The following is a 25,638-nucleotide window of genomic DNA, read 5'->3' as shown; positions in this document are numbered from 1 at the left end:
TTTTTGAAGATGAGGAAATAAAGAAAAATAAAAAGGTATTTTTAAAGTATAAGAAGAAATGAAAGGTTTCTCTTCCCTTCATAATCAATTCTAAAACTTAACAGTTGTTAAACGTGTTTAAATGTAGGGGGAAAAATGCCTGGAAGAAAATTACCAATCAAATATAAAATGTAAGATAGCTGTAAAAGAACTGATGTGCATACAGCTTTTTTCCTTCTGGGTGGGGGTGGTGCTCATAATAAACATATTCTCTAACTTACAAAATTATTAATAGCTTTATTGAGATAATTCACATACTATAAAATTCACACATTTAAAGTTTTTAGTATATTCACAGCTGTGTAGCCATCACCACTGTCTAATTTTAAAACATTTTCATTATCCCCAAAAGAAATTCTAACCTATTAGCAGCCATTTCTCATTCTTCCCTTCCCTCTGGCAACCACTAATCTGCTTTGTCTCTATGAATTTATTTATTCTGGACATTTCATGTAAATGGGAATCATACAGTATGTGTCCTGTTGCGTGTGGCTGCTTTTACTTAGCATAGTATTTTCAAGGTATGTTAATACTGTGACATGAAAACTGTTGTAAAAAAAAAGTTTATATACTAGCTTTTATGTGAACATATATATTCAGTTCTCTTGGGTATATATCTAGGAATGAAACTGCTGGGTACCTAGGGTAACTGTTCAACATGATGAGGAATTGCCAAACTCTTTTCCAAAGTGGCTGCACTAATTTTGCAAATTGCACCAATAGCATATGAAGGTTCTGATTTCTCTACTTCTCTTTAACACACCTATCCTTTTTATTTTAGCCATTCTTTTATGTGTGAAGAATCTTTGTGGCTTTGGTGGCCATTTCCTTGGCAACTTATGGTGATTAACATCATTGCATACACTGATTGGCTATCTTTGGAGAAATATTTAAGTCTTTTGTCATTTTTAATTTTTTTATTGTTGGCTTGTAAAGAGTTTTTGAAATACATTCTGTGTACAAGTCTTTTATCAGATAGATGATTTTCAAATATTTTCCCGTTTCATGGATTGTCTTTTCATTTTCCTTTGAAGCACACTGTTTGTAATTTTGGTGAAGTCCATTTTTTTTCTTTTGTTGCTGCTTCTTTTGTCGGTGGTATCTAAGAAACCATTGCCTAATCCAAGATAAGATTTATACCTGTGTTCTTGTCTGAGTTATAGTCCACTGACATTGTGTCTGGTTTTTTTTTTGGTAACACTTTCTTGATTACTATAGCTTTGTAGTAAGTCTTTAAATCAGGAAGTGCAAATATTCCAACTTACTCTTTTTCAAGATTGTTTTGGGTCTCTGGGTTTCTCGAATTTCCATAGAATTACAGCGTTAGCTTGCAAAAAATGCAGCTGGGATTTTGATAGGATTTGTGTTGAATCTGTAGGTCCTATTTGGGAAGTATTGCTACCTTAATACTGTCTTATTCATGAGCATGGGATGTCTTTCCATTTATTAAGGTATTCTTTAATTTCTTTCATGTTTTGTAGTTCTCCGTATACAGGTCTTGTACTTCTTTTATTACTTTAAAAAATTTATTTCTAAGAATTTTATTTTTTGGTGGTATTGCCAATTGAATTTTTAAAAATTTCATTTCGGTTTAATTAATTGTGCATAGATTTTTGTATACTAAATTTGTATTTCATGTAACTTATTTTTTTCTCTTAACTGTATGTTACAGAAAGCTTTCAAATGGTTGGCTACATGCATATCCATCTTATTCACTTAGTATATGTTTCTTGAACACCTACTGTACAGTGGACATTTTTTTCTAGATGCTGGTGGAGACAGCAGTGTATAAAATGCATTCAATCCTTTGTCTTCATGGCACTTAGATACTAAAGAGCTCATAAAGATAGGTAAATATATGTTACATAGCACTAAGGAGAAAAAATAAGAGAAGTAGGATATCAGTGTTTGTAGGTGAAAAGGATGATGGGAAATTTTAGGTAGGGTGGCTAGGGAAAACGTCACTGAAATTATGTCACTGAAATGGTAATTTGAATGAAGACCTGAAGGAAATGAGAGAGCTAGCTATGTGGATATTTGGCATTTCAGGCAGAGGGTGTAGTGAATAGGAAACCCTAAAGTGAGAGTGCCTGATGTGTTTGAAGAACTTGAGGTGTGGCCAGTGTAGCTTTAGAAAAGTAAATGATGGGAAATAAAGAAGCAGAGAGATAATTGAGGGTACAGATACTGTGATCATATTAAGTATTTGATTTTTACTATTAAGTGCGATGGGAAGCTATGGAAGTCTTTGAGCAGAGTAGTGAAAAAGTATATGTTTAGCAAGATCACTCTGGCTGCTGTGTTGAGCACAGACTGAAAAAGAGGAGACAGGCAGCATCAGCAGACCAGTTGGTAGACTAGTAGTACAGATTAAGAGATGACTGAAATGGAGAGAGAGGTCATAATGAGGTGGTGAGAAATGGTTGAATTCTTGATATATGTTGAAATCGAGTCAAGAGGATTTGATGGTAGACCAGATAAAAGTGGGAAATAAAGGGAGGAGTAAAAAATGATGCCCAAGTTTTTTGACCAGAGCAACTGAGAGAATGGAGTTGGATAATTCTCTTAAATTACTGTATTAAGTCTGCATCATTTCACATGTCCACTTGAATATAGGTAATTTTACCATGTAAGCTTGGGGGAAGGGAAGGAAGAGAAACAACAGAAAAGAGATAGGAAGGAAAAACATGTTTTAAAATACAATAAATTGGGCCTTAATGAACAATTGTCCTTAAGAAACCTGAGATAGAATACTATAAATCTGATGTGTTCTCTTAATCTTTAGAACTGAACTAGGAATTATCTCTGAGAGTTCATGATACATTATAAAACTCTTTGCCTTTTGTGGAAATTAGGTTGTTTTCAATTTTTGCTTTTGCAAATGATGGTACTTGTTATTTTTTCTGTAAGGTAGATTTCTACAAATAAGATTTCAGGCCATTAGACTGTGTCAATCTAAAAATTTGATAGATTCTGCCAGTTACCTTTTAAAAAATAATTTTAGCAAGTTCCATTTCTTAAATCAATATTAGGGACTGCTCATTTACCTTGTTTTATATATATATATAAAATCTGTTTAAATTTTTATAAATAGCCTGTGCAATTGCCTGTTTTTTTTTGGTCCATTTCTATTGTGTTCTTTGTTTTTTAAATTTGTAAGCATTCTTTATATATTATTTCTTTATTATAATTTGCAAATATTATCTCATTATTTACCTTTAATTTTATAGTATCTAGTCATATGAAAATTTAGAGTTTTTATGTAAGCAAATCTATCCATCTTTTATGGCTTCTGGGTTTCCGCATGCCAACAAAGATGATATAAATATGATCTCATACACATATTACAAAAAGTTTTTAGAGATAGGATCTCGCTCTACCACCCATGCTGGAGAAGTTGTAACTCCCTACAACCCCAAACTCCTGGGCTCAAGTGATCATCCTGCCTCAGCTTCCCAAGTAGCTAAGATTACAGGCATGTGCCACCACAGCTAGTTTGGTTTTTGTTTGTTTGTTGTTTTTGTAGAGAAGGTGTCTGTGTTGCCCAGACTGGTCTCAAACTTCTGGCCTCAAGCTATCCTCTCACATCAGCCCCCCCAAAGTGCTGGGATTACAGGCATGAGCTGCTATACCTGGCCAGTCTTTTATATTTTCTTCTGATACTTTTATGATTTTATTTTATAGACTTTAACTTACAAAGTTAGAGCTGAACAATCAGCATTTTTTTATATGGTATGATCTGGATTGCATTTGTCATATGGTGTGGGAATTGTATCTACCTTTTATTTTCTTGAACTTTTGTAGTGATTGTCTTGACCACTTAAGGCATCCTTTCTCCACTTAAAATGCCAGCTTTTCCTATATCAAGTTCAAACAAACATTGAAAAAAAATCAAGTTTATTGACGTATAATTGATATACAATGAAATGCACCCATTTTAACTGTACTATTTTATTGATTTTGACAAATATATATACTATCACTGCTACTACAATCAAGCTTTAGAACAATTGAATTACCTCCAAAAAGCTCCTTCTTGCCGGTAGTCATTTCTCTCTCTTTGCTCCAGGCAACCACTAATCTGTTCATTAGTTTCCCTACTCTAGAATTCCGCAGGTAACATACACTCTTCCATGTCTGGTTTATTTCACTTAGCACGTTTTTGAGATTCACCCAATTTGTGTTTGTCACACATTTGTTTTTTAAATACAATATGGGTATACCACAGTTTGTTTATTCATTTTCTGGTGAACATTTATATTGTTTTCAGTTTTAGGCTGTTGTGAATAAAGGTACTGTTTTGTGTGCATGTCTTTGTGTGAACATGTTTTTATTTTTCTAGGGTAAGTACTTTAGATTGGAATTACTGGGTCACGTGGTAAGTTTATGTTTAAATGTATAAGGAACTGCCAAATTATTTTCCAGATGATTATACTACTTTACATTCTCATCAGCAGTGTATGAGAGCTCCAGTTCTCCAAGTATCAGCATTTGATGTTCTCAGTCTTTAATTGCAGACATTCTGAGATGTGTAGTGGTATTCCATTGCAGTGATTTTTTTTTTATTGTATAAAAATACACATAACATCAAATTTACCATTTTAATCATTTTTAAGTGTACAGTTCAGTGACATAAAGTACATTACCATTATTCATTATTGTGCAGCCATCACCACTATCCATCTCTGAAACTCTACCCATTAAACAGTAACTCTTCATTGCCTACTCTCCCCATCTGCTGGTAATCACTGCTACTTTCTATATGAATTTGACTCTTCCAGGTACTTCATATAAGTGGATTCATATGATTTTTGTCCTTTTGTGTCTGGCACATTTCATTTAATAATAATGTCCTATGTTAGGCCATTCTTGCGTTGCCTTAAATGAATATCTGAGACTGGGTAATTTAAAAAGAAAAGTTTATTTGGCTCCTGGGGCTGCAGGCTGTACAAGCATGGCACCACCATCTGCTCAGCTTCTGGGGCGCTCTCATGGTGAGTTTACTCATGGTGGAAGGCAGAGGGGGAGCAGGCATGTCATAAGGGGAGAGCAGGAGCAAGAGAGAGGGTGGGAAAGTGGCACACCCTTTTTAAACAACCAGATCTCATGAGAACTCACTCTCTATTCCAAGGACAGCACCAGGCTATGAGGGATTGCTCCTATGACCCAGTTACCTCCCACCAGGCCCCACCCCCAACACTGGAAATTATATATATATATATATATATATATATATATTTGTTTTGTTTTGTTTTGTGTTTTTTTTTGTTTTTTTTTTTTTTTTTTTTTGAGACAGAGTTTCGCTCTTGTTACCCAGGCTGGAGTGCAATGGTGAGATCTCGGCTCACCGCAACCTCCACCTCCTGGGTTCAAGCAATTCTCCTGCCTCAGCCTCCTGAGTAGCTGGGATTACAAGCACGCGCCACCATGCCCAGCTAATGTTTTGTATTTTTAGTAGAGACGGGGTTTCACCATGTTGGCCAGGATGGTCTCGATCTCTTGACCTCGTGATCCACCTGCCTCGGCCTCCCAAAGTGCTGGGATTACAGGCGTGAGCCACTGCGCCCGGCTGGAAATTATATTTTAACATGAGATTTGGGCAAGACAAAAATTCAAACCGTATCGGTCCTCCAAGTTCATTCATGTTGTAGCATGTATCCAAATTTGATTCTTTAAGGTTGAATAATATTTCACTGTCTACATATATCACTTTTTAAAAATTTTATTTGTTGGTTACATTTGGGCTGTTTGAACCTTTTAACTATGTGAATGATGCTGCTATGAACATTGGTGTATAAATATTTGAGTCCTTGCTTTTAATTCTTTTGGTTATGTACTTAGGAGTGGAGTTTGCTGAGTCATGCCATTCTGTTTTCCACAGTGACTGCACCATTTTACAGTCTTACTGGCAGTGAATAAGGGTTTCAGTTTCTCCACATCTTTGCTAACACTTGGTAGTTTGTTTTTTTATTTAAAATAATTGCTTTTCTAATGGGTGTGAAAAGTCATTATGGTTTTAATTACATTTTCTTCATGACTACCATTGAGAAGTTTTTTGTGTGTGCAGTATTTTCCATTCTTTTCAGAATGCATGTTCTTTATCAGATAGATAAATGTATTTCTTCTGCATCTTTACTGATTTTCTGTCCACTTATTAATTACCAAGAGAGGAATGTTGAAATCTTCATAATTTTGAATTTATCTTCCTTCTATTTTTGCTTCATATGCTTTGAAGCAAAATCTGTGAAGTTGTGTCATTAGGTGTGTTCACATTTAGGACTGTTAGGTATCCTTGATTAATTGATGCCTTTATCATTATGAAATGTCTCTGTTTATCTCTGGTAATGTTCCTTATCTAAAGTCTATTTTGGTATTAGTGTATCCACTCCTTTCTTATGATTAATTTTTGTGTATTATATCTTTTTGCTTTTTATTTTCAACTTATTGATCATTTAATTTAATGTCTTTCTTTTAGGTAGCATATAGTTGCATCTTGTTTTGAGACTGATATTTACGATCTTTGGTTTTTAATTTGATTGTCTTACGTTTATTTACATTTATTGCAGTTGGCAACAGAGTTGTGTTTAAGAAACTGTTCCTTTTCTATTAGTCTAATCTTTTCCTCCTTTTCTGCTTTCCTTTTGGTTAATGAACATTTTTTTGGAATTGTCTCCATTTTTTTAGCTTGTCTTTCTTCCCAGTGGTAGTTCTAGGATTTATAATATGCCCCTTTAACTTACCTCAGTTTACCTTTAAAAATATTCCTCTTAATGTGTAAGAACTTTAGAATAATATACATCCATTTACTCTTACTGTTTTTGGTACTGTAATCTTATATTTATTTTATTTCTATATGTGTTATAGATTTCACAGTAGAGTTTGAAACTATTTCAAAGGCCAGTTGTTTTACAAAGAAACTTTTTAACAGTAACATTCCTTTATATTTACCATCATATTTACCACTTTCATTTCTTTTCCTTTGTGGAGATCCAAGTTTCTTGTTGGTGTTATTTTCCTTCTACTTGAAAAAATGTCTTAAACATTTCTGAAGTGTGGGTCTACTGGCTGCAAAACCTTTCAGCTTTTATTTGTATGGAAATGTCTTTATTTCACTCAATATTTTATTGTAAAATTTTTCAAATCACACAGACTTTAAAATAATTGTAGAATGTAATTTCACAATTAAGATTTTGTTATATTTGTTTTTGTCTTCTATCTTGTCCATCTATCCATTTTCTCTTCTTCTAGTGTCTTTTTTTATGCTTTTCAAAGTCAGTTGCAGATGTTAGTATACCATGCCCTTAACTTCAGCATGTATATTAACTAAAACTTAGTAGTTTAGTATTTTTAACTAGAATTTACTGTGGTATTCCAGTTACTTATTGCTGTGAAATAAATTGCCCCAAACTTAGTGCCTTAAATATTAGCAACGATTTATTTTGCTCATGAATCTCTCATTTGGTCAGGGATTGGCAAGGAGAGCTTGTCTTTGGCAATACGTTATAACAACTGTTTATGTAGCATTTACATTGTATTTGGTACTACTCAGTAGGCTAGAGATGGTTTAACATATTTGAAGATGCATGTATGTTATATGCAAATACTATGCCATTTTATGTAAGGGATTCAAAGCATCCTTGGATTTTGGTATCCATGGGAGTCCTGGAACCAGTCCTCAGTAGATAGTTGTGGTATTTGGATTGAAAGAGTTACAGATTTCACTGAAGATTCAAGGAGAAGGGCCATAGACTCCACCACCTGATGGAAAAAATTACAATGTTACATTGTTAAGAGCATGTGGAATGGTTTCTGTTGTGACAGTCTTTGTAAAATACAGTTGACCACATACACCATTTCATGATCTGTGACAAATGTATACACCTTTGCCAGAAATTCCTATCAGGGTATAGAACGTATACCTTTTCCTAGTTATTCCTCCCCCCACACCACCCCTAGAACCTATCATTGTTCAGATTGTTTTCATCTTAGTTTAGCTTTCTTAGAACTTCGTGTAAGTAGAGTAGTACAATACTTACGTGTTGTAAAAAGCTTTCTTTTTACTCAGCATAATGTTTTTGAGATTCATCCATATTGTTGCATGTTTCAGTGGTTTGTGACTTCATCTATTAAGGGACACCTGGGCTGTTTTCAGTTCCTTGCTATTATAAATAAAGGTACAATGAACATTTGTATGAAAACAAGTCTCTATATAGACATATGTTTCTTTTCTCTTGGTTAAATTGTTTTTTCTTTCAGCATTTGTTTTGATTAGAAGTCTGGCTATACAGTCATGTGCCACATAATGACACTTCATGCAACAAGAGATCACACATTACAGTAGTCACTTAAGATTATACCACTGTATTTTCACTGTACCTTTTCTAGGTTTAGATATATACTTTACTGTGTTACAGTTGTCTATAGAATTCAATACAATAACATACTGTACAGGTTTATAACCTAGGAGCAGCAGGGCTAGACCATATACCCTAGGTCTGTAGTAAGCTATACTGTCTAGATTTGTGTAAGTACATTCTGTGATGTTTGCACAATGACGGAATCACCTAATGATGCCGCCTAATGATAACGTTTCTCAGAATGTATTCCTGTTGCTAATGCTAATGATGCCTAACACTACTTATCTTTTCTTCCTTATACTAAGTCTTTTTTCCCTGACTACTTTTAAGATTTTTTTCTTGTCACTTTTCATTTTTCATGATTACCATGCTGAGAGTTGTTGAGGTTTGTTAGTTTTTGGTTTTTGGGTTTTTTTTTGCCCTTTTGAATTTGTACATTTATGTTATGGTTTTCCTTAACTTTGGAAGATTGTCATCATTGTTTCTTCTATATATATATATATTTTTAATCACCTCTACTCTTAAAACATTTCCTCTTTTTCTGGGACTCCAGTTACACATATGTTAGACCATTTGGTATTTTTCACAGGTCATTAACATCCTATTTGTTATTTTTCGGCCTTTTTATTTCTCTGTGCTTCACGTGGTTTTGTCTTCTGTTTTACTGTTTTTGCTCCTGCCATGTTAAATAATTTCAGCCTTTTTGCTTTGTATTTCTAGAAGTTCCATTTGATTTGTTTTCATCTTTATCCATGTATTTTTTGAATTCTTTTTTTTTTTTGAGACGGAGTTTCGCTCTTGTTACCCAGGCTGGAGTGCAATGGCGCGATCTCGGCTCACTGCAACCTCCGCCTCCTGGGTTCAGGCAATTCTCCTGCCTCAGCCTCCTGATTAGCTGGGCTTACAGGCACGCGCCACCATGCCCAGCTAATTTTTTGTATTTTTAGTAGAGATGGGGTTTCACCCTGTTGACCAGGATGGTCTCGATCTCTCGACCTCGTGATCCACCCGCCTCGGCCTCCCAAGTATTTTTTGAATTCTTGAGCACATTTGTAATAGCTATTTGAAAATTTTACTTATTGATTCCATGAATTTTTTTACTTCTAAATTTGTCGATTTTTCTCTTGTGGATTGTGTTTTCCTGTTTTTTTTTTTTTTTCTTTTTAAACATATTTAATGATTTTTAAAAATTAGTTGCTGGACATTGCAGTATTTTGTTGTTGAGTGACTAGATTTTGTTTCCTTTTAGAGTGTTTTGATTTGAAGCCAGCTAAATAATTTGCGGGTAAGTTTTATTCCTTCAGGGCTTCAGTGGCATTTGTCTAGAGAAGGCTTGGCTTTAATGGTAGTATCTCCTACCTAAGGCATGATCCTTCCGAGTCGTTATTAAATGCTCCCAGTGTCACCGTGTTCTCTTCACTCAGGTTACAGGGAATTTAGCAGTCTTCCAGATCTTTCTAAGTATTGGGAATATTGCAGCTCATTACTTCTCTTTCCCTAGCTTCATGGAGTCACTTACCTTACTTATGTACAGTCAGTACACAGCATTAGACTCCCATTGCCATTAGACTCCCAAATAGAAGATTTCTGAAGCCTTTTCTCTGCCCCGTCAGACAAGCACCCCTCTTGTCTGGCATTTGTCTTATAAATTTTGCCCACTTCAGCTTCCTCAGCTGTGATCTCTTGCTTCTCACCTCAGTGAAACTGCTCTTTTCTCACTGGGTTTCCCCTCCATTGACTGCAGGTTGGAAATTACCTCCAGTCAGACTCCAAGCAGTGGATGACTTACCTCCTTTGTTTTTGTCCTTTCATGGATTATAGTCTTGTGCTGCCCATTATCCAAGGTCTGAAAATAGTTTGAGAAGCAGCAGCTGTCAGATTTTTGGAAATTTCTCTGGATTTAACTTTCTGTTTTATGCTTACCTGTTTAATGCTAATACCATATCAAGTTTTTATTTTTATTTTTTTAAGGAGAATCTTTTCAATATACATACAGAGGAGTGCACTTCTAAGTTGTATAGCTTGTTGCACTTTTTTTTTTTTTTTTTTTTTTTTTTTAATGACAGAGTTTCGCTCTTGTTGCCCAGGCTGGAGTGCAATGGCGCGATCTCGGCTCACCGCAACCTCCGCCTCCTGGGTTCAAGCAATTCTCCTGCCTCCGCCTCCTGAGTAGCTGGGATTACAGGCACATGCCACCATGCCCAGCTAATTTTTTGTATTTTTAGTAGAGACGGGGTTTCACCATGTTGACCAGGATGGTCTCGATCTCTCGACCTCGTGATCCACCCGCCTCAGCCTCCCAAAGTGCTGGGATTACAGGCTTGAGCCACCGCGCCCGGCTGCTTGTTGCACGTTTCACACACTGAGTACAAATGTTTAGGTAGCATTCAGATCAAGAAACAACATCAGTAGCTTTTCTGTAGCCCCTAGTCCTCTGTGTTACTACCCCTTCCATGTGTAACCACTGTCCTGACTTTTCATAGCATAGATTTGCCTGTTTTCATCTTTTATCTCACTAGAATCAAGGACATTCAGTTGTGTCTGATTTCCTTTAATGTATTTCTGAGATTTATCCAGATTGTTGGTTGTAATAATTGATTGTTTATGGTAGTCATTTTATAGTATTCCATTTTAAGAATATACTACAGTTTAAATCTGTTGATGGACATTTAGTCATTTTTGGTTTGGGACTGTTAAGAATATTGCTGCTGCTCTCAACATTTCAGTGATTGTCGTCTTGTGAATATATGTGCTTATTTCTGTTTGATGTATACTTAGGAGTGAAATTTTTAAGTCATAGGGTATGTATATATTTTAGTGTATACTGTCAGTTTTCGAAGGTGTTGTGCTGATTTTAATTATACCATTTAAGTTAATAAATTATATTTTAATATCTGGTAGAGAAAGGGACATTATTAGAATTTTTTTTAGTTATATATTTAGTGTTTGAAATAAAATGTTTCTTAAATTGGCATGTACTTCTATTTGTGTTAATTTAGGAAGAAATGATATCTTTGTTCATCTATGAGTCACATTTGGAACTAGCTCAAGATTTTTTGTCAGACCATGGGTCTTGATCCCCCCCCCCCGCTTTTTTTTTTTTGTAGAAGAGTATAGTGTCAAGAAAACATAGTCACCATTATTATGAAAATTAAAATATGGAAGAGATGATCCCTACTATCAATCAGCGTACAGCTAGAGGCACTGACAAATGTATACAGATAGCTGTAATGTAATGTGTAACATAAGTATAAGGTAGAAATTCATAAATATTTTCTAGTATTAAGAATATATTAATAAGACCTGAAGGAGATGGTGGTTATATACAAGACGTGAGATAACCCTGTGGGATACAGTCTTTCGAATGAGGCCAGTTTTTAACATGGCATGATAGGTGGATGGGGGGATAGACATTAGTAATGAACAGAGGACCGTTTCTGAGTGAAGTCTCCTCAGAAGCAAATGCATTGAAGTCGGAAACACAGTTATCCATTGTATAATAGCCAGTAGTCTAGTGATGAGACTAGATCTTGTACCTGATGATGATGTCATATAGTGGGCAGCAGTGCTTGGTTGGCGGGGGTCAAGGCCATGAGGCAAAGGCCTCAGGGAAAATGTGAAGGAGTTAGGAATTTATTCCACTGACATGAGAAAGCGTTAAAGCTTTGGAATATAGAATAATATGTCCAACTTTGAGTTTTCAGGAAGATAATTCTAGCAGCAAACTCAAGGATAAAGGCAAAGGGAAACCAGATGAAATAATGGGGCACTGTAGTGGAACAGTGTTGGTAAGTTTGGGGAAAAAAGAAGTAAGAGATGTTTCTAAGGAAATTTATAAGGTTTGAATATAAATTAGAAGGGAGGTACAAGGTAATAAGCACGGCTTTTAGAATCAGACAAATGTGGGTTTGAATTTTAATTCTGCATGTACTAAAGGACTGAAAGCAAGTCCCCCAGGAGAAAAATGTTCTCCTTTGTGAGATGCTTATTCTATGAACATTTTCAAGCAGTGGAAGTATAAAAGCAAATGATACACATATTCTCTTGAAGTTTGTTCTAGTCTGGAAGAAGAGGCTGCACTGGCAGGTTTTGACCAAATTGTGTAGAGTCTCTGACGTGATTGGGAGATTTGGCTTTATTCTGGAAGTAACTAAAAGCCATCAAAAAAAGACTAGGGAATAGTGTGGAAATGAAGAAATGTAGGGGAATTTCTGAGGATGAATTGCTAGCAATTGGTAAACAATTTGATATACTGGGAAAGAGAGACTCTTAAGAATATGACTGAGAATTTTCTAATTTGACCAGCTGGACTGACAGTGCTACCATTACCTCACAGGGTTTGTCTTAGTGTGTCTTAAAAACGTTGCTTGTCCCTCATAAAGAATGGCTTTCCTTTTCTTCAGACTAAGTCAGGACTTTTTATTATAATACTTAACCACCCCCTGTATTTCTCCATTGATACACTTAACTGTGCACTGTAATTGCATAATTGTGGTTTTTATTCGTGCCCATTTCTCTCACCACATGAAGACAAGAAATTATGTCTAGTTTTTCTACCACTGCATCTTCATCCGCCTAGTAGGCACTCAAAATCTACTAGACAATTTTCAAATTAATGATTATGAAGAAATTGAAGGCTGAAGGAATATCACCCTACATGGGAGAGAAAGTAATGAATGGCACCAAATTTTTCAGTTCATAACTAGGACAGTGAGATTAGGCAGAGTGAGTTTTTTTGGAAAATAACTGAGTTTGATTTTAGATATGCTTAATGTAGATGCTAATGAGACATCCAAATGGATGTGTACCATTGGCAATTGGTAGTTGCAGGCATACCGTGCCAGAGGTAAGAGCTTAAAGATACAGAGTAGGGGGTTTGTAAGTATAGAGGTGCTGTGGGAATGGATGGCACTGTGCAGAGATTTGGTTTAGGTTAAGAAAAGTGGCTGTTGGCAGAAACTTGGAGATAGGCCACGTATGAGAGGTAGGAAGATGAACTAGCAGAAGACCTTGTTGCCTTTAGAGAGATGGAAGAAAATGAGTGGATACAACATTAGGGAAGCCAGAGGAGATGAGGAGTCATTAGCAGTCTTAACAGCTACAAAAATTAAGTTAAGATTAAGGGGCCACAACATTGGAAATACAAAGAAATGATGGAAACTGTTGTAGGAAAAATGTCAGTAGGTAGAAAATAGCAGCTGAGCTAGTGGTTTTCACGTTTTTTGGGGGGCAGTAAAAGGATAAAGAAATGATAATCTGAGGAGTTAATGGAGTTGAGGAAATTATGTTGCAAGTATTATTTCAAAGCAGTATTTAAAACTTTTTAAGTCTTAACTGCAGAATGGACTGGAATGAGGAGAGCTTCAAGGCAGGAAGACCTTGGGAAATTGTCGGAGTAGTCCTTCTTTGGTTGTGAGATGTGTAAATGGACAAAATGTAGACAGTTTTAATAAGTAGCATTATCCATAAATATAAGACACCATAAACATGGTGCAAAGAACAGACGTGTTGGATGTTATAATAAAAAGTGATAGAAAAGAAACAGTTTATGAAATTAAGTTGTGAAATAGGTTTAGAAGGAGGTGAAGGAGAGATCGATATGCCAGTCATATTCATAATAACGTATGTAATACGTGTGTGTCAAGGAGAGATGATTAGTTGTTGACATGAACTGTCTTAAGAATAAAATAAAAATGAATAAAATGAAAATTTTAGGCAGAGAGACGTAGACTGACTTAGGCATTTCTTACTAGATTATACTTATTTATAAGATTATTAGACTGAGCCCTCTGTTGAAGATGATTATTAGATGGAGCCCTCTGTTGAAGAGATGAGAGAACTGTGTCTGGTATTAGGGTTCTTAAGGTTAAGTTGGCAAGTGAGTGTGCATAACATTTGTAGTGCTTACAGTTTTCGTTATTCTGTATTTTATAGATTTGGTATATTTCCTCTATGAATATATGTTCCTAATTCATAAGTTGGAAGGCAGGGCTTCTTAGAATGGAATCTGTATGTCATGTGAAATGTATGTTAAAATGCAAATTGATTTCTGCATTCGTGGGTGGGTCTGAAAAAAAATTTTTTTTTTAAAATTATGAACCCCTCCTTCATGCACTGAGTGAGAATCTTTGCGGGTAGAGCCCAAGTAGTTTTTCGATTTCCCCAGGTAGTTCTGTTACAGGCTGAAGTTTGAAACTCAGTCTCTAAAACCTTAAAAGTTGGTTAATTTCATTTAAAAATGTTTGTATGCAGTGTATTCATTGTCTACCATCAACCTCTAGGACACTGGATGGATTTCTTATCTTTGAGATTTGGTTTTTTAATATATAATGCAGTACATTAAAGGACTTTATTTCTGTTCCAGTGAAGAATGTTCTGATTGTATATAAACAAGTTAAGAATTTAGAGTGATAATTTAGGAGCTTGCTTTTAAGCTTCAGGATTTTTTTTTTTAAGAGTTAAGTTTTGATATATGTTAAGTGGTTGATTTAATAAATTATAATTATCATAGTAATACTGAAGTTCTGTTTTGTGCCAGGTAGGCATTGTGCTGTAACTTTTTAATGCATTTTCTCTACTACAACAACCTGACACTGGAGACTCAGGGTCAAAGGGTCTGCCCAAGACTGCTACTCTAGGAAGTAGTGGATAGATGCCCATATTTGTATCTAACACAGCTGATGCTTAGCATATAGAATTTAATTAAAAACAAAATCGATACAGGTATTTGAAGGGATTAGAGGGACATAGTCAAGTAGGTTTCAAATATGTTTAGCCCTGTTGGAGGGAGGATAAAAAAATAGGAGGCACTAAACTTTGTGGATGAATATGGGAAATACAGCTTTGCTTGCTGAAAGCACTCAGGCTACAGGGCCTGCCTAACTATGCTTCCCTCATCCTGGCAACAGCAATAGGGTAATTGTTTCTTGATAAGTTTTTCGATGTTCATTATTATTACAGAAAATAAGTTTGCTTTTGTGATGAACTTTAGTACCTTTTTTTTTTAAAAGTTTATCCAGTTGTTTATGTAAAAAGAATTGAGTGAGGTGTTTTATATTTTAGGTTAAAAATCTGTAAGAGCCTGATTTTAGAATTCACCAGCTCCAGAGAAGTTTGGCGAAATATGGTATGTTTTCGTTTTATTTTTTGGAATTCATATTGCATGTGTATCTTAATGTAACAATAATGACAGATGTGTTCAGCAAATTTGGGCACCTGCCATTTTTAAAGCATGGTGTCAGGTGCTCACCAACTACTCTTCCAAGACTGTATGTGGGACTCGCATAGGGTGCCGAAAAAATTTATTAAGAGATTAGTGTGCTGTGAGATGTAAAATAATGTACATAAAAAGATTGAGAGGGCAGGTTTGGATGTTGGGCTATGAATATTAATAATATCTTTTTTTTTTTTTTTTTTTTTTTTGTGACAGAGTCTTGCTCTGTTGCCCAGGCTGGAGTGCAGTGGCATCTTCTTGGCTCACTGCAACTTCCATCTTCCAGGTTCAAACAGTTCTCATGCCTTGGTCTCCTGGGTAGCTGGGATTACAGGCATGCGCCACCACACCTGACTAATTTTTGTATTTTTGGTAGGGATGGGGTTTCACCATGTTGGCCAGGCTGGTCTCAAACTTTGGCTTCAAGTGATCCACCCACCTTTGCCTCCCAAAGTGCTGAGATTACAAGCATGAGCCACCATGCCTGGCCATTTGTGAGCATATTATATGTCAGGCAGTGTTCTGAGATATTTTAGATGTTAGCTTGTTCAACCATGACAGCTCTATGATAGGTACTGTTTTCCTAGTTCTATGTATAAGGAAACCGAGACTCGGAGAGGTTAAATAACTTGCCCAAGATTTCTCAGCTTGTAAATGACCAGAGACAGAAATCCAGCCTGACTTTGGAGCCTTTTGAGCATCAGACCTCATAAAAGAGGGGACTGGAAGAGAGGATGCGACTCAGTAGTTTCCCAAATACATACAGCTCTTTAATTACATTGAGATCAGTTAGTCAGTTAAAAGCTATTTTAACTTTATTATTTTTTGTGTATACAAGATGGGAAGTTAGACTTGTTTCAGTCTTCTAATTCCACATACCATTAGTCTCGTGAGAACCCAAGGGGAAGCTGTATCATGACCACATTGTTTCTTTTAGGGGTGATGGTTGTTCCCATATAACCTTAGCCATGTCTAGGTTCTTATTAGGAGATGTATAGTTATGATAGGAATATCTGGGAGACTGCATTATTTCTTACAGATACTATAAATGCCATTTATTGGAAACCCCTGTTACTATTTTTATGTATTCAGGCCAATCCTTACCTAATCCGGATTTTGAAGCCCTACATTCATAACTGCATAGGTATGGGCTCAGACATTCATGTTTTATCCATTAGTGTTGGCAGATACCTTGTTGTTTTATATCAGGTTCTGAATCCACACTGGTAACCACCTTCTGTGCTTGTCTGTGCTGCTTTGAGGATGTTAACTATGAAGTCTTTTTTTCCTCCTGATTTCCTCATCTTTTCATAGTACGCCTCAGATTTGGCCTGGATAAGGGGAATCATGAGAGGAAAGAACTAGTTACGCAAAATGATCGTTTGATACTGGGGTATTTCAGAGGTATGGTATCTTTGCCAGAACTACGGTGTGAGTAAAGAGGTCTGCTAAATTTTAACCGTGACAGTCAGAAAAGTTCACCTAAGGCCATGTAAGGGGTTAAAAAGATACTTGGTTGAGGGAGGAGGATATGCTTTCATCTTTTGCCATACTCTTTCATGAAATTAAGTCTTTTAGTATATTTATGGCCAAGAAAGAGTAGAACATATTTTCATGCAGTACTTAAGGGGTTTTGGCTGATGTTAAATTACTCTACGTAAATAATAGAATTAGTAGGACTAGACTTTGGTGTGTTTATGTATGTATGTGTTTTTATGTGTATGTATATAACTATTCCATTTTAAGCATTTGCCTACTTGGTGACTGATTTCTCTATCAGTTTAAGAATCTTTTCACTAAATTAGTCCCCATTTAAACTGTTGGCCATATTTGAAAGATCTCAATCTATGTTTTGAATGTTTACTCATTTATATATATTTAAATCTTGAAAGCCAGTATAGCAAAACTAAACCAAAACAAAACAAACAAACAAAAAAAATTGAACTCTTGATAGGAAGTCAATATATTTGGGTTGTCATTCCTTCAACACAAGTTCCAAAATCTTGGGCAAGTCAGTTAATCGCTTGGAGGCTGCTTAAGTTTTTGTTGGTTTGTTTTTTTTTACTCTATTATCTGTCTTGATTAGGTAAAGCCAAAGTTGTTGTAAGACTCATGGTACTATTGACCGAAATGCTTCATAAAATATAGCATTACATAAAAGTACAAGGTTTCTCAAACGAGGAGATAATTTAAGAAAAAAAAAAATGCTGGCAAGTAATCCTTAAAAACTTTTCAATAATAATTACTCTTCTGTTGAATTTTGCATTGACACCTAATTTGAAGCTTTGAAGATTATTTTTTGAACAATGAATTGGATTTATATATTAAAGTGTTCTAACCAAAGGTTTGTTTAATTTATTAGAGTTATTAAGCCTACGCTCAGATCAAGGTAGCAGCTAGACTGGTGTGACAACCCGTTTTTAATCAGTGACTCAAAGCTGTGATCACCCTGATGTCACCGAATGGCCACAGCTTGTAAAAGGTAATTTTGAATTATTTTACAGCCTTTAAAAGGCTGTCATTGTAAATTGAAATACATACTGTAAAAATGAAGACAATGTGTAGTTGGCAGGAATACTGCTAAGAATTGTGGGCCTGAGAGTTGACCTACTTCATTTAATCTCCTTAAAATATTTCAGTGCTTTTTTTTTTTATTATTACTAAAAATATCAGTAGCCACTATCAAAGACCTATCCGTATGAATAAACAGGAAAGTATTTCGCAAAAAAACTCAAAAGTTTTAAACTAACTTTATTAGAAACATTATAGAAAACATGAAAAAGTTCTTAATATGCATTTTAAATAGTATGCCTTTTATGTGGTAAACGTTTTAACTAAACATTTCTCTAGAAGTTTTTATAACATTAATAAAACTAGTATACTTTTCTCTCCTAGAGAGTTACAGTGGAGGTAAAAGGAGTGGCTTGCAGAATGGAGAAGCTGCACCAGTGTTATTGGAAGTGAGCCACCATTTGAATTTGCTAGCTCATGCTGCAGTATTCAGATTAGTGGGCGTTTTGTGATCATGTTTTCTGCGATCCAAATCAAGACCTAAAATTGAGACTCTTCTAAGATTTGTTTTTTTATTATCTAATGTTACTTGGTTATTGTTTCGGTTTTAAAATTCCTTTTCTGACTTGTTATTCTGACATACTTTATGATAACCTAAGTCAATAGTTCAATACAAAAATGTCCCTTTGGTTATATGTTTTGAATTTGGTTATATGTTCTGCATTTAAAAGCACATAGAGGATTTTTACTTCCAGCAACTTGGCAGTAAAAGAATAAGTAAACTCTTCAGGAGCCAAAATCAAGTTTGGGAAGTATTGCTAGGTGGTATATATTTCATATTTTATGTTTGTTTGTTTCTGAGACAAGGTCTCACTCTGTCGCCCAGGCTGGAGTGCAGTCACATGATCACAGCTCACTGCAGCTTTGACCTCCTGGGCTCAAGTGACCCTCCCACCTCAGCCTCCCAAGTAGCTGAGACTAAAGGCACCCACCACCACACCCGGCTAAGAGACGGGGTTTCATCATGCTGGCCAGGCTGTCCTCGAACTCCTGAGCTCCAGTGGTGCTTACACCTTGGCCTCCCAAGGTGCTGGGATTACACACTTGTGAACCACCACACCTGGCATATGTCATAGTTTTGAGAGTTTGAATTCTAATCTCGGGACTTTTGTGGTAACTTATTTAGAATATTCTAGAAATATACTGATATTTGTGTGAGTAGAAATTTATTCAGACACAAATTATTAATACTGCAAGAAAAATGTCTGCTAGGTTTGTATATATTCATTTTTCTCTTTATTAAAAAACAATTTCCAATTTGAATAGAACAATTTTGCTATGTTTAATAGACCCAGGACAGATTTGTTTTAAGGTAATTATCTTTGAATCCTTGTCCTTCTTTTATACTGGATTGGTTTAAATTATTATTATTATCAATGGTTTTTAATAGCCTACTTTAATATATGTAAAAAGTAATAATTAGTATGTTACAGTTTGGTGACGTTTTCAGGCCAAAATTCACATATTTTCTTGCTTACAGAATAGAAATTGGGAAAATAGATGTAGTTATCATTTGATAATGTATTTAAACTTTATCCTGTTTTAGGATCTGAAAACTTTGTAACAGTTATATGTTGTACCTCTAAGACTTAGATTTGTTTTCCTTCTGTCTTTTTTGCAGTAATATTTTTATTTTCCTATCATCATGTCCTCATTTTTTTCCCTCTCTTCTCTTTCCCTGTTAATTTTGAAAGTTTTGCTGCCTACATGTTTGAAAACTTCTAATTTGCCTCTCTTCCCTCAGTGCCAGCAGGTTTATTTTTTGTTTTGCAAGCCAGCTCTGCCTCCTTACAGTATGACATCTGATGTTGGAGGGTCGCACTTTCAAAAATGAGTCAGCTGGTACATGGGGTTATCATCAATTTTTAGCTCTTCTGTCTGGGAGATACAAGTTTGGAAGCAATCTTGGGGTACTTACCCACAAGGCTGGTGGAGACCAGGTGTGTCACATAGGTGATTTGCTTGCTCCCTGGGGGAGAGGGTGGAGTGAAATTTTTGCGTTTGTGTCACTGCCAAGTCACTGCCACCTCCAGCATGCCCCAGTTTTTAGTTCTTATGTAATTTTGTGCAAAATTGAAAATTTAAATATATTGCAAAGAAGATCTAAAATATTTGAGCTGCTGGAGTCTTTTTTTTTCTTCTTCTTCTTTTCCATTCTTGTCCTTGGAATCTGAATGAATTTCAGTGAGGGTAATTTTGAGAGTCTGATGAAGAAGGAAACAGGCTTTTTATTTTTTTTTTGGCTAAGAAATTTAGAAAACAGGTGTGTGTGTGTGTGTGTGTGTGTGTGTGTGTGTGTGTGTGTGTATGTGTGTATGAGAAATTCTTTTGTTAAAATTGCTTAAGCAACTTATTAAAGTCTAAATTCAGTGAGACGTTCACAAATCATGACCTCGTAATACCAATTTGAAAATTTAGCTTTTGACCTGAAAAACATTTTTTATTGAGTTTGGGAATTTCTGAGTGTTAGAAATCAGTATGTTGACTCACCTTACAACATTCATTGTTGCTGATGCTGTTTATAAAAGTGAATAGGGTGACAGGAAATTATTTTTAACATGGTAGAGATAGGGAAATACTGATTCATGTCTCCCAAAATGAAAATGAAAGGTCTCTTAGTGACTTAGAATTTTAAATATTTCTACATAAGACAGCAGTAGTATATTTAGAAATAAAGTAACTGGCAGCTATTTAAAAATGAAGTTAATTCATGGCTATCCAGTGCAGAAGTTTACCTCAGGTGATAAACTTTTGACAGGTAATATATACGATCAGTGGTCATTGTGTCTTTAGGGAAACTTAATTTCACTGTCGGACCAAGATAATCATCATTGGAATGTTGTATCTAAGTGTCTTGAAACTTTCCAAGGTATTAGATACTAGTTTGAATTTTCTAGAGTAGCGGTTGGCATATTTGTTCTTAAAGGGCCAGAAAATAAATATTTTAGGTTTTGTGGGCCATGTGGTTTCTGCTGTGAATCCTCAGCTGTTCTTTTAGTGTGAAAGCAGCCATAGACAGTACCTAAATGAATGAGGATGGCTGCATCCGAATAAAATTTCATTTACAAAACTGCATGGCTGGCCGAAGCTTCAGTCTGTCTGCCTGTGGAGTAGTTTACTGGGCCACTCATCTAAAGTTTAATACTATGAGTGAGTACCAGTGAGTACGTTTGTTAATGTGGCTAACCAGTACTTGGCTATAGGAAGTTTTATAGTTGTGTGTTCTATTACACATACTTGACTTTGTGAATAATTATGGCTTATAATGGCTAGTGGGTTGGTATCTATGTATAGTTTTTACAGTTTTCTTTAAAAAAAAAATCATTTTTTTAATAGTCCAACCCTTAAAATAAATGTGTTATAAGGCAGCCTGATATTACCACTTTCTTTTTATGTTGACATCTTTATTTTTAAAACTGTTTTATTTAGTGCTTAAATCTTGCTTACAAGTTTATCTTCCTAAGTAATATGTCTACCTTTTTTTGAAATATGGAATATTTTGCTAACTGTCTGTCAATTGCATTTTACAGATCACCAGGAGAACCTCAGTCTGACGACATTGAAGCTAGCCGAATGTAAGTGTCTTTTAAGTTGTCCTGGACTGCATTAAATGATGTCACATTATTTGGAAATAATTTCTGGCTAAAAGAAAGGAATGATTTAGCAGTAAATTGTGAGATAGGAACATACTTGCTTTTTCTCCCACCAGATAACTGCTAAACCTTGGTAACATTTCACTAGATGTTTACCACTAGATAGATGATTGCATACACCTGAATTCTTAAGTCTTATGCTTCCCTGGTAGTAGGTGTAGGAAAATAGAGAGATTGAAGAAAGAGTTGAGTTTAACAATCTCAGTGCCTGCCACGTTTGAGGCATCAGGTACTATGTTACGATACAGAGATGCACAATTACTCGTTTTCACACTGTAGAAATGTATGTTATACTCTGAGTAAAAGATGCAGAAGCAAATAATTTTAGTCACTGAGGTAGAATGGTATCCAGAATACAGTAGTAACATAAAGGAGTACTGGAGTACCCGGGTATGCAATACAATAAGAATCTAGTATAGATGGCAGGGAAGTAACCGTGGCCATGGAATGCTGAATTCAGTCTTGAAATGTGACTGAGAATTAGGCAGCTAGAAGCATGACCAGGTTATTCTAGGCAGAAGTATGAGCCAAAGTTCATAAGCAGCATAGGGAGTAGGGGCCAAGAGGCAGTTGAAGACTTTTAGATCATAAACTGGCTGAGAGGTAGGAAAATGAAGGAGGTAACACGTGATAGAAAGGTATTTGGGAGTCATTGAAGAATCTGGTCAGCAGGTAGATAGTAATTTTCTCAGACATATATTTTTAATAACTTTGCAACAGAGAAAGGAAGAGAAATGTGTTGGTGGTCGTAAAGACTAAAGATGTTTAAGATAACAGAGGTGATAATTATCAAAGTTTTCAAGGTAGTAAAGGTTGGAATGAAAAATACAGGTGTATCTCTCAGGCAGGTAATATAAAAAAAATACTTATATAGTGATTGGCCTTGAATAAGAGGAAAGATGCCCATCTAATGAAATTAGAGCAAGGAGGTATAAAGATGGATGTGTGATGTTAATTATAATTGTGGGTGAGGATGGAAAAGTCAGGATTTTCTTGCTGAATAGTGGAACCCTATTTAAATGCTAGTGTATATTGTGAATCTGCAAGAAACAACTATAAAATGTATTTCTCAAATTTATGTGACCAACCATGTGACTTTTCAGTTTTAAAAACTGTAGGAAAATACACATAGTGTAAAATTTTCCATTTCACCATTTTTAAGTATTTGGTTCAGTGGTATTACATACATTAATTCTGTTGCACAGTCACCATCAGAACTCTGTTTTGCAGAACTGACACTCTATACCCATTAAACACTAATTCCTCGTTTCCTTATCTTCATAGCCTCTGACAACCATTATCCTACTTTGTGTGAAGTGGATGAAAGGTTATTGAGAGTCTTGTCTGGCTGGCTACCTGAAATCAGAAACCATAGCAGGCTAGGAGAATCTCATACCACTGGCTGGCTAGTTAAGATTAAAGATCTTACCACATTTGAAATTTAAAGACTTCTCCAATAGCCAGAAGATTATGCATGGTATTTTGGGATTGGATATTAGCAGAGCTGTTGGAACAGAATCACTAGTGGCATGTACATAGGATGTTAACATTGGAGTACTTGAATTTATATGCTGTTGATGAAGGCCATGGTTGGAAAGGCTGGGGTGCCAGACCAAAGTGTTGAGTTGTTTAAAGAAAAGCCTCTGAGGTCTAGATAACACCAAGATGACAGACTAGCACTTTGTAGAACCATCAGTTTGAATAATTTTCCACACACAAAAATATAAGAGCTAAGAAAACCAGATGAGAGATTACCTGAATGTGGCACAGAAATAAGAAAAGCCATATTAAAGAGTTTAGGAAGGACTGTTTTACATTACTTGCATCACACTTCCCTCAATCCCTGACAGCCCAGCATGCAGAGAAATACTGCCCACCTGGGGGAAGGCGTGGAAGTGTATACCAGACTTAGACGGTAACATTGAGCTTGCCCCTGTAAAACTCAGTGCTAGGCAAGGCCCCCATGGCTCCAGACTCCAGACCAATACCCAAAAACTGAGACAGGCCCACTCCAGCACCAGGCTGGATTCCACAGCCCTAGACTCCAAGCCTGCCTAGTGCTAGGCTAGTCCCTGCAGCCCTGCCCTCTAGATCAGACCCTGTGGCCTCACGTCCCTGCAGAACAAGGGTCCAGGCCAGTCTCTGTAGACCGAGTAGTGGACCAGCCCCTTGTGATCCAAGTTCTAGGCCACCACCCACCTACCCAGCCTTCATTACTGGTCCTTTCAGACCTAGGGTTCAGGCTCACCCTAGGAGACCCGGATGCCAGGCTAGCACCGGTGTACCAAGTGTACCAGGCTAGCACCAGTGTACCAAGTGTACCAGGCTAGCACCGGTGTACCAAGTGTACCAGGCTAGCACCGGTGTACCAAGTGTACCAGGCTAGCACCGGTGTACCAAGTGTACCAGGCTAGCACCGGTGTACCAAGTGTACCAGGCTAGCACCGGTGTACCAAGTGTACCAGGCTAGCACCGGTGTACCAAGTGTACCAGGCTAGCACCGGTGTACCAAGTGTACCAGGCTAGCACCGGTGTACCAAGTGTACCAGGCTAGCACCGGTGTACCAAGTGTACCAGGCTAGCACCGGTGTACCAAGTGTACCAGGCTAGCACCGGTGTACCAAGTGTACCAGGCTAGCACCAGTGTACCTGAAGACCCAGACTCCACGTCGACCCCTGTGGACTCAGGCTGCATGATCTCTGGACAGGCTGACTGGTGAAGGGCTTTCCCCGATAAAGGCACTCTGCAAAGACTGAACAAGTCTCAACCTAAAATGTGCAGGTGCCAACACATGACTACGACGATCAAGAAGAGTCAGGGAAACGTGACACCCGTCAAAGGAACAAAATAAGGCACCTCTAACCAACCCTAAAGAAATGGAGATACGGCCGGGCGCGGTGGCTCACGCCTGTAATCCCAGCACTTTGGGAGCCGAGGCGGGTGGATCACGAGGTCAAGAGATCGAGACCATCCTGGTCAACATGGTGAAACCCCGTCTCTACTAAAAATACAAAACATTAGCTGGGCATGGTGGCGTGTGCCTGTAATCCCAGCTACTCGGGAGGCTGAGGCAGGAGAATTGCCTGAACCCGGGAGGCGGAGGCTGCGGTGAGCCGAGATCGCGTCATTGCACTCCAGCCTGGGCAACAAGAGCGAAACTCTGTCTCAAAAAAAAAAAAAAGAAATGGAGATACATGAACTGCCTGACAGAGAATTCAAAGTAATTAAGAAAGCTCAGTGAATTTCAAGAAAACGCAGAGAAACAATTCAACAAAATCAGGAAAACAACAACAATCAAAATGAGAAATTAACACTGAGATTGAAATTATTTTTTAAAAATCACACAAATTCTGAAGCTAAAAATGTAAATGGAATGAAAAATGCAAAAGAGCATTGAAAGCAGACTTTGGCAAGCAGACAAAAAAAATCTGGACTGAAAAAGACAGGTTATTTGAAAATATACAGACAGTAGAATGAATTTTTCTGCTAGTGGCAGAAAATGCCACAGCATTAAATAGATAAATATTGAGTTACAGGAGTTCAAGAAGAGAGACAAAGGAAGAGAAAGCCTATTTAAAGAAATAACAATGACGAAGATGTAGAGTATAGTAAGGACAGAGATCTCCAGATTCAATTTGAACAAGAACAAAACACCAAACTATCAAAAACCAAAGTTAGAGCGGACCCTGAAACCAGCAGGAGAGAAGAAGCAAATCATAGATAAGGGGATTCCAATAAAGGCAGCCACCGACTGCTCAGCAGAAACATTGCAGGCCAGGAGAGAGTATGATGATACCCTCACAT

At 36.5% G+C, this 25,638-nt stretch overlaps 1 protein-coding gene across 12 annotated transcripts in view; it reads left to right on the top strand.

Moving 5' to 3' along the window:
- Positions 1-25,638, top strand: part of UBE3A (ubiquitin protein ligase E3A) — a 99,109-nt gene that overhangs the window by 15,299 nt on the left and 58,172 nt on the right. Inside the window, exons 2-6 of one of the 12 annotated variants that reach the window (XM_074398635.1) lie at positions 15,459-15,522; positions 16,924-17,013; positions 17,972-18,091; positions 18,505-18,569; positions 21,711-21,755. In XM_074398635.1, the coding sequence (XP_074254736.1) occupies positions 18,541-18,569; positions 21,711-21,755 (74 nt within the window). In that variant the 5' untranslated portion in view covers positions 15,459-15,522; positions 16,924-17,013; positions 17,972-18,091; positions 18,505-18,540. The other 11 variants (XM_074398637.1, XM_039479832.2, XM_074398633.1 and 8 more) reach the window with 11 other exon arrangements.

The sequence above is a fragment of the Saimiri boliviensis genome, chromosome 5 (genome assembly GCF_048565385.1).
Source record: "Saimiri boliviensis isolate mSaiBol1 chromosome 5, mSaiBol1.pri, whole genome shotgun sequence".
In the NCBI taxonomy this organism is placed as follows: domain Eukaryota; kingdom Metazoa; phylum Chordata; class Mammalia; order Primates; family Cebidae; genus Saimiri; species Saimiri boliviensis.
This window is presented reverse-complemented; position numbering and strand designations above follow the sequence as displayed.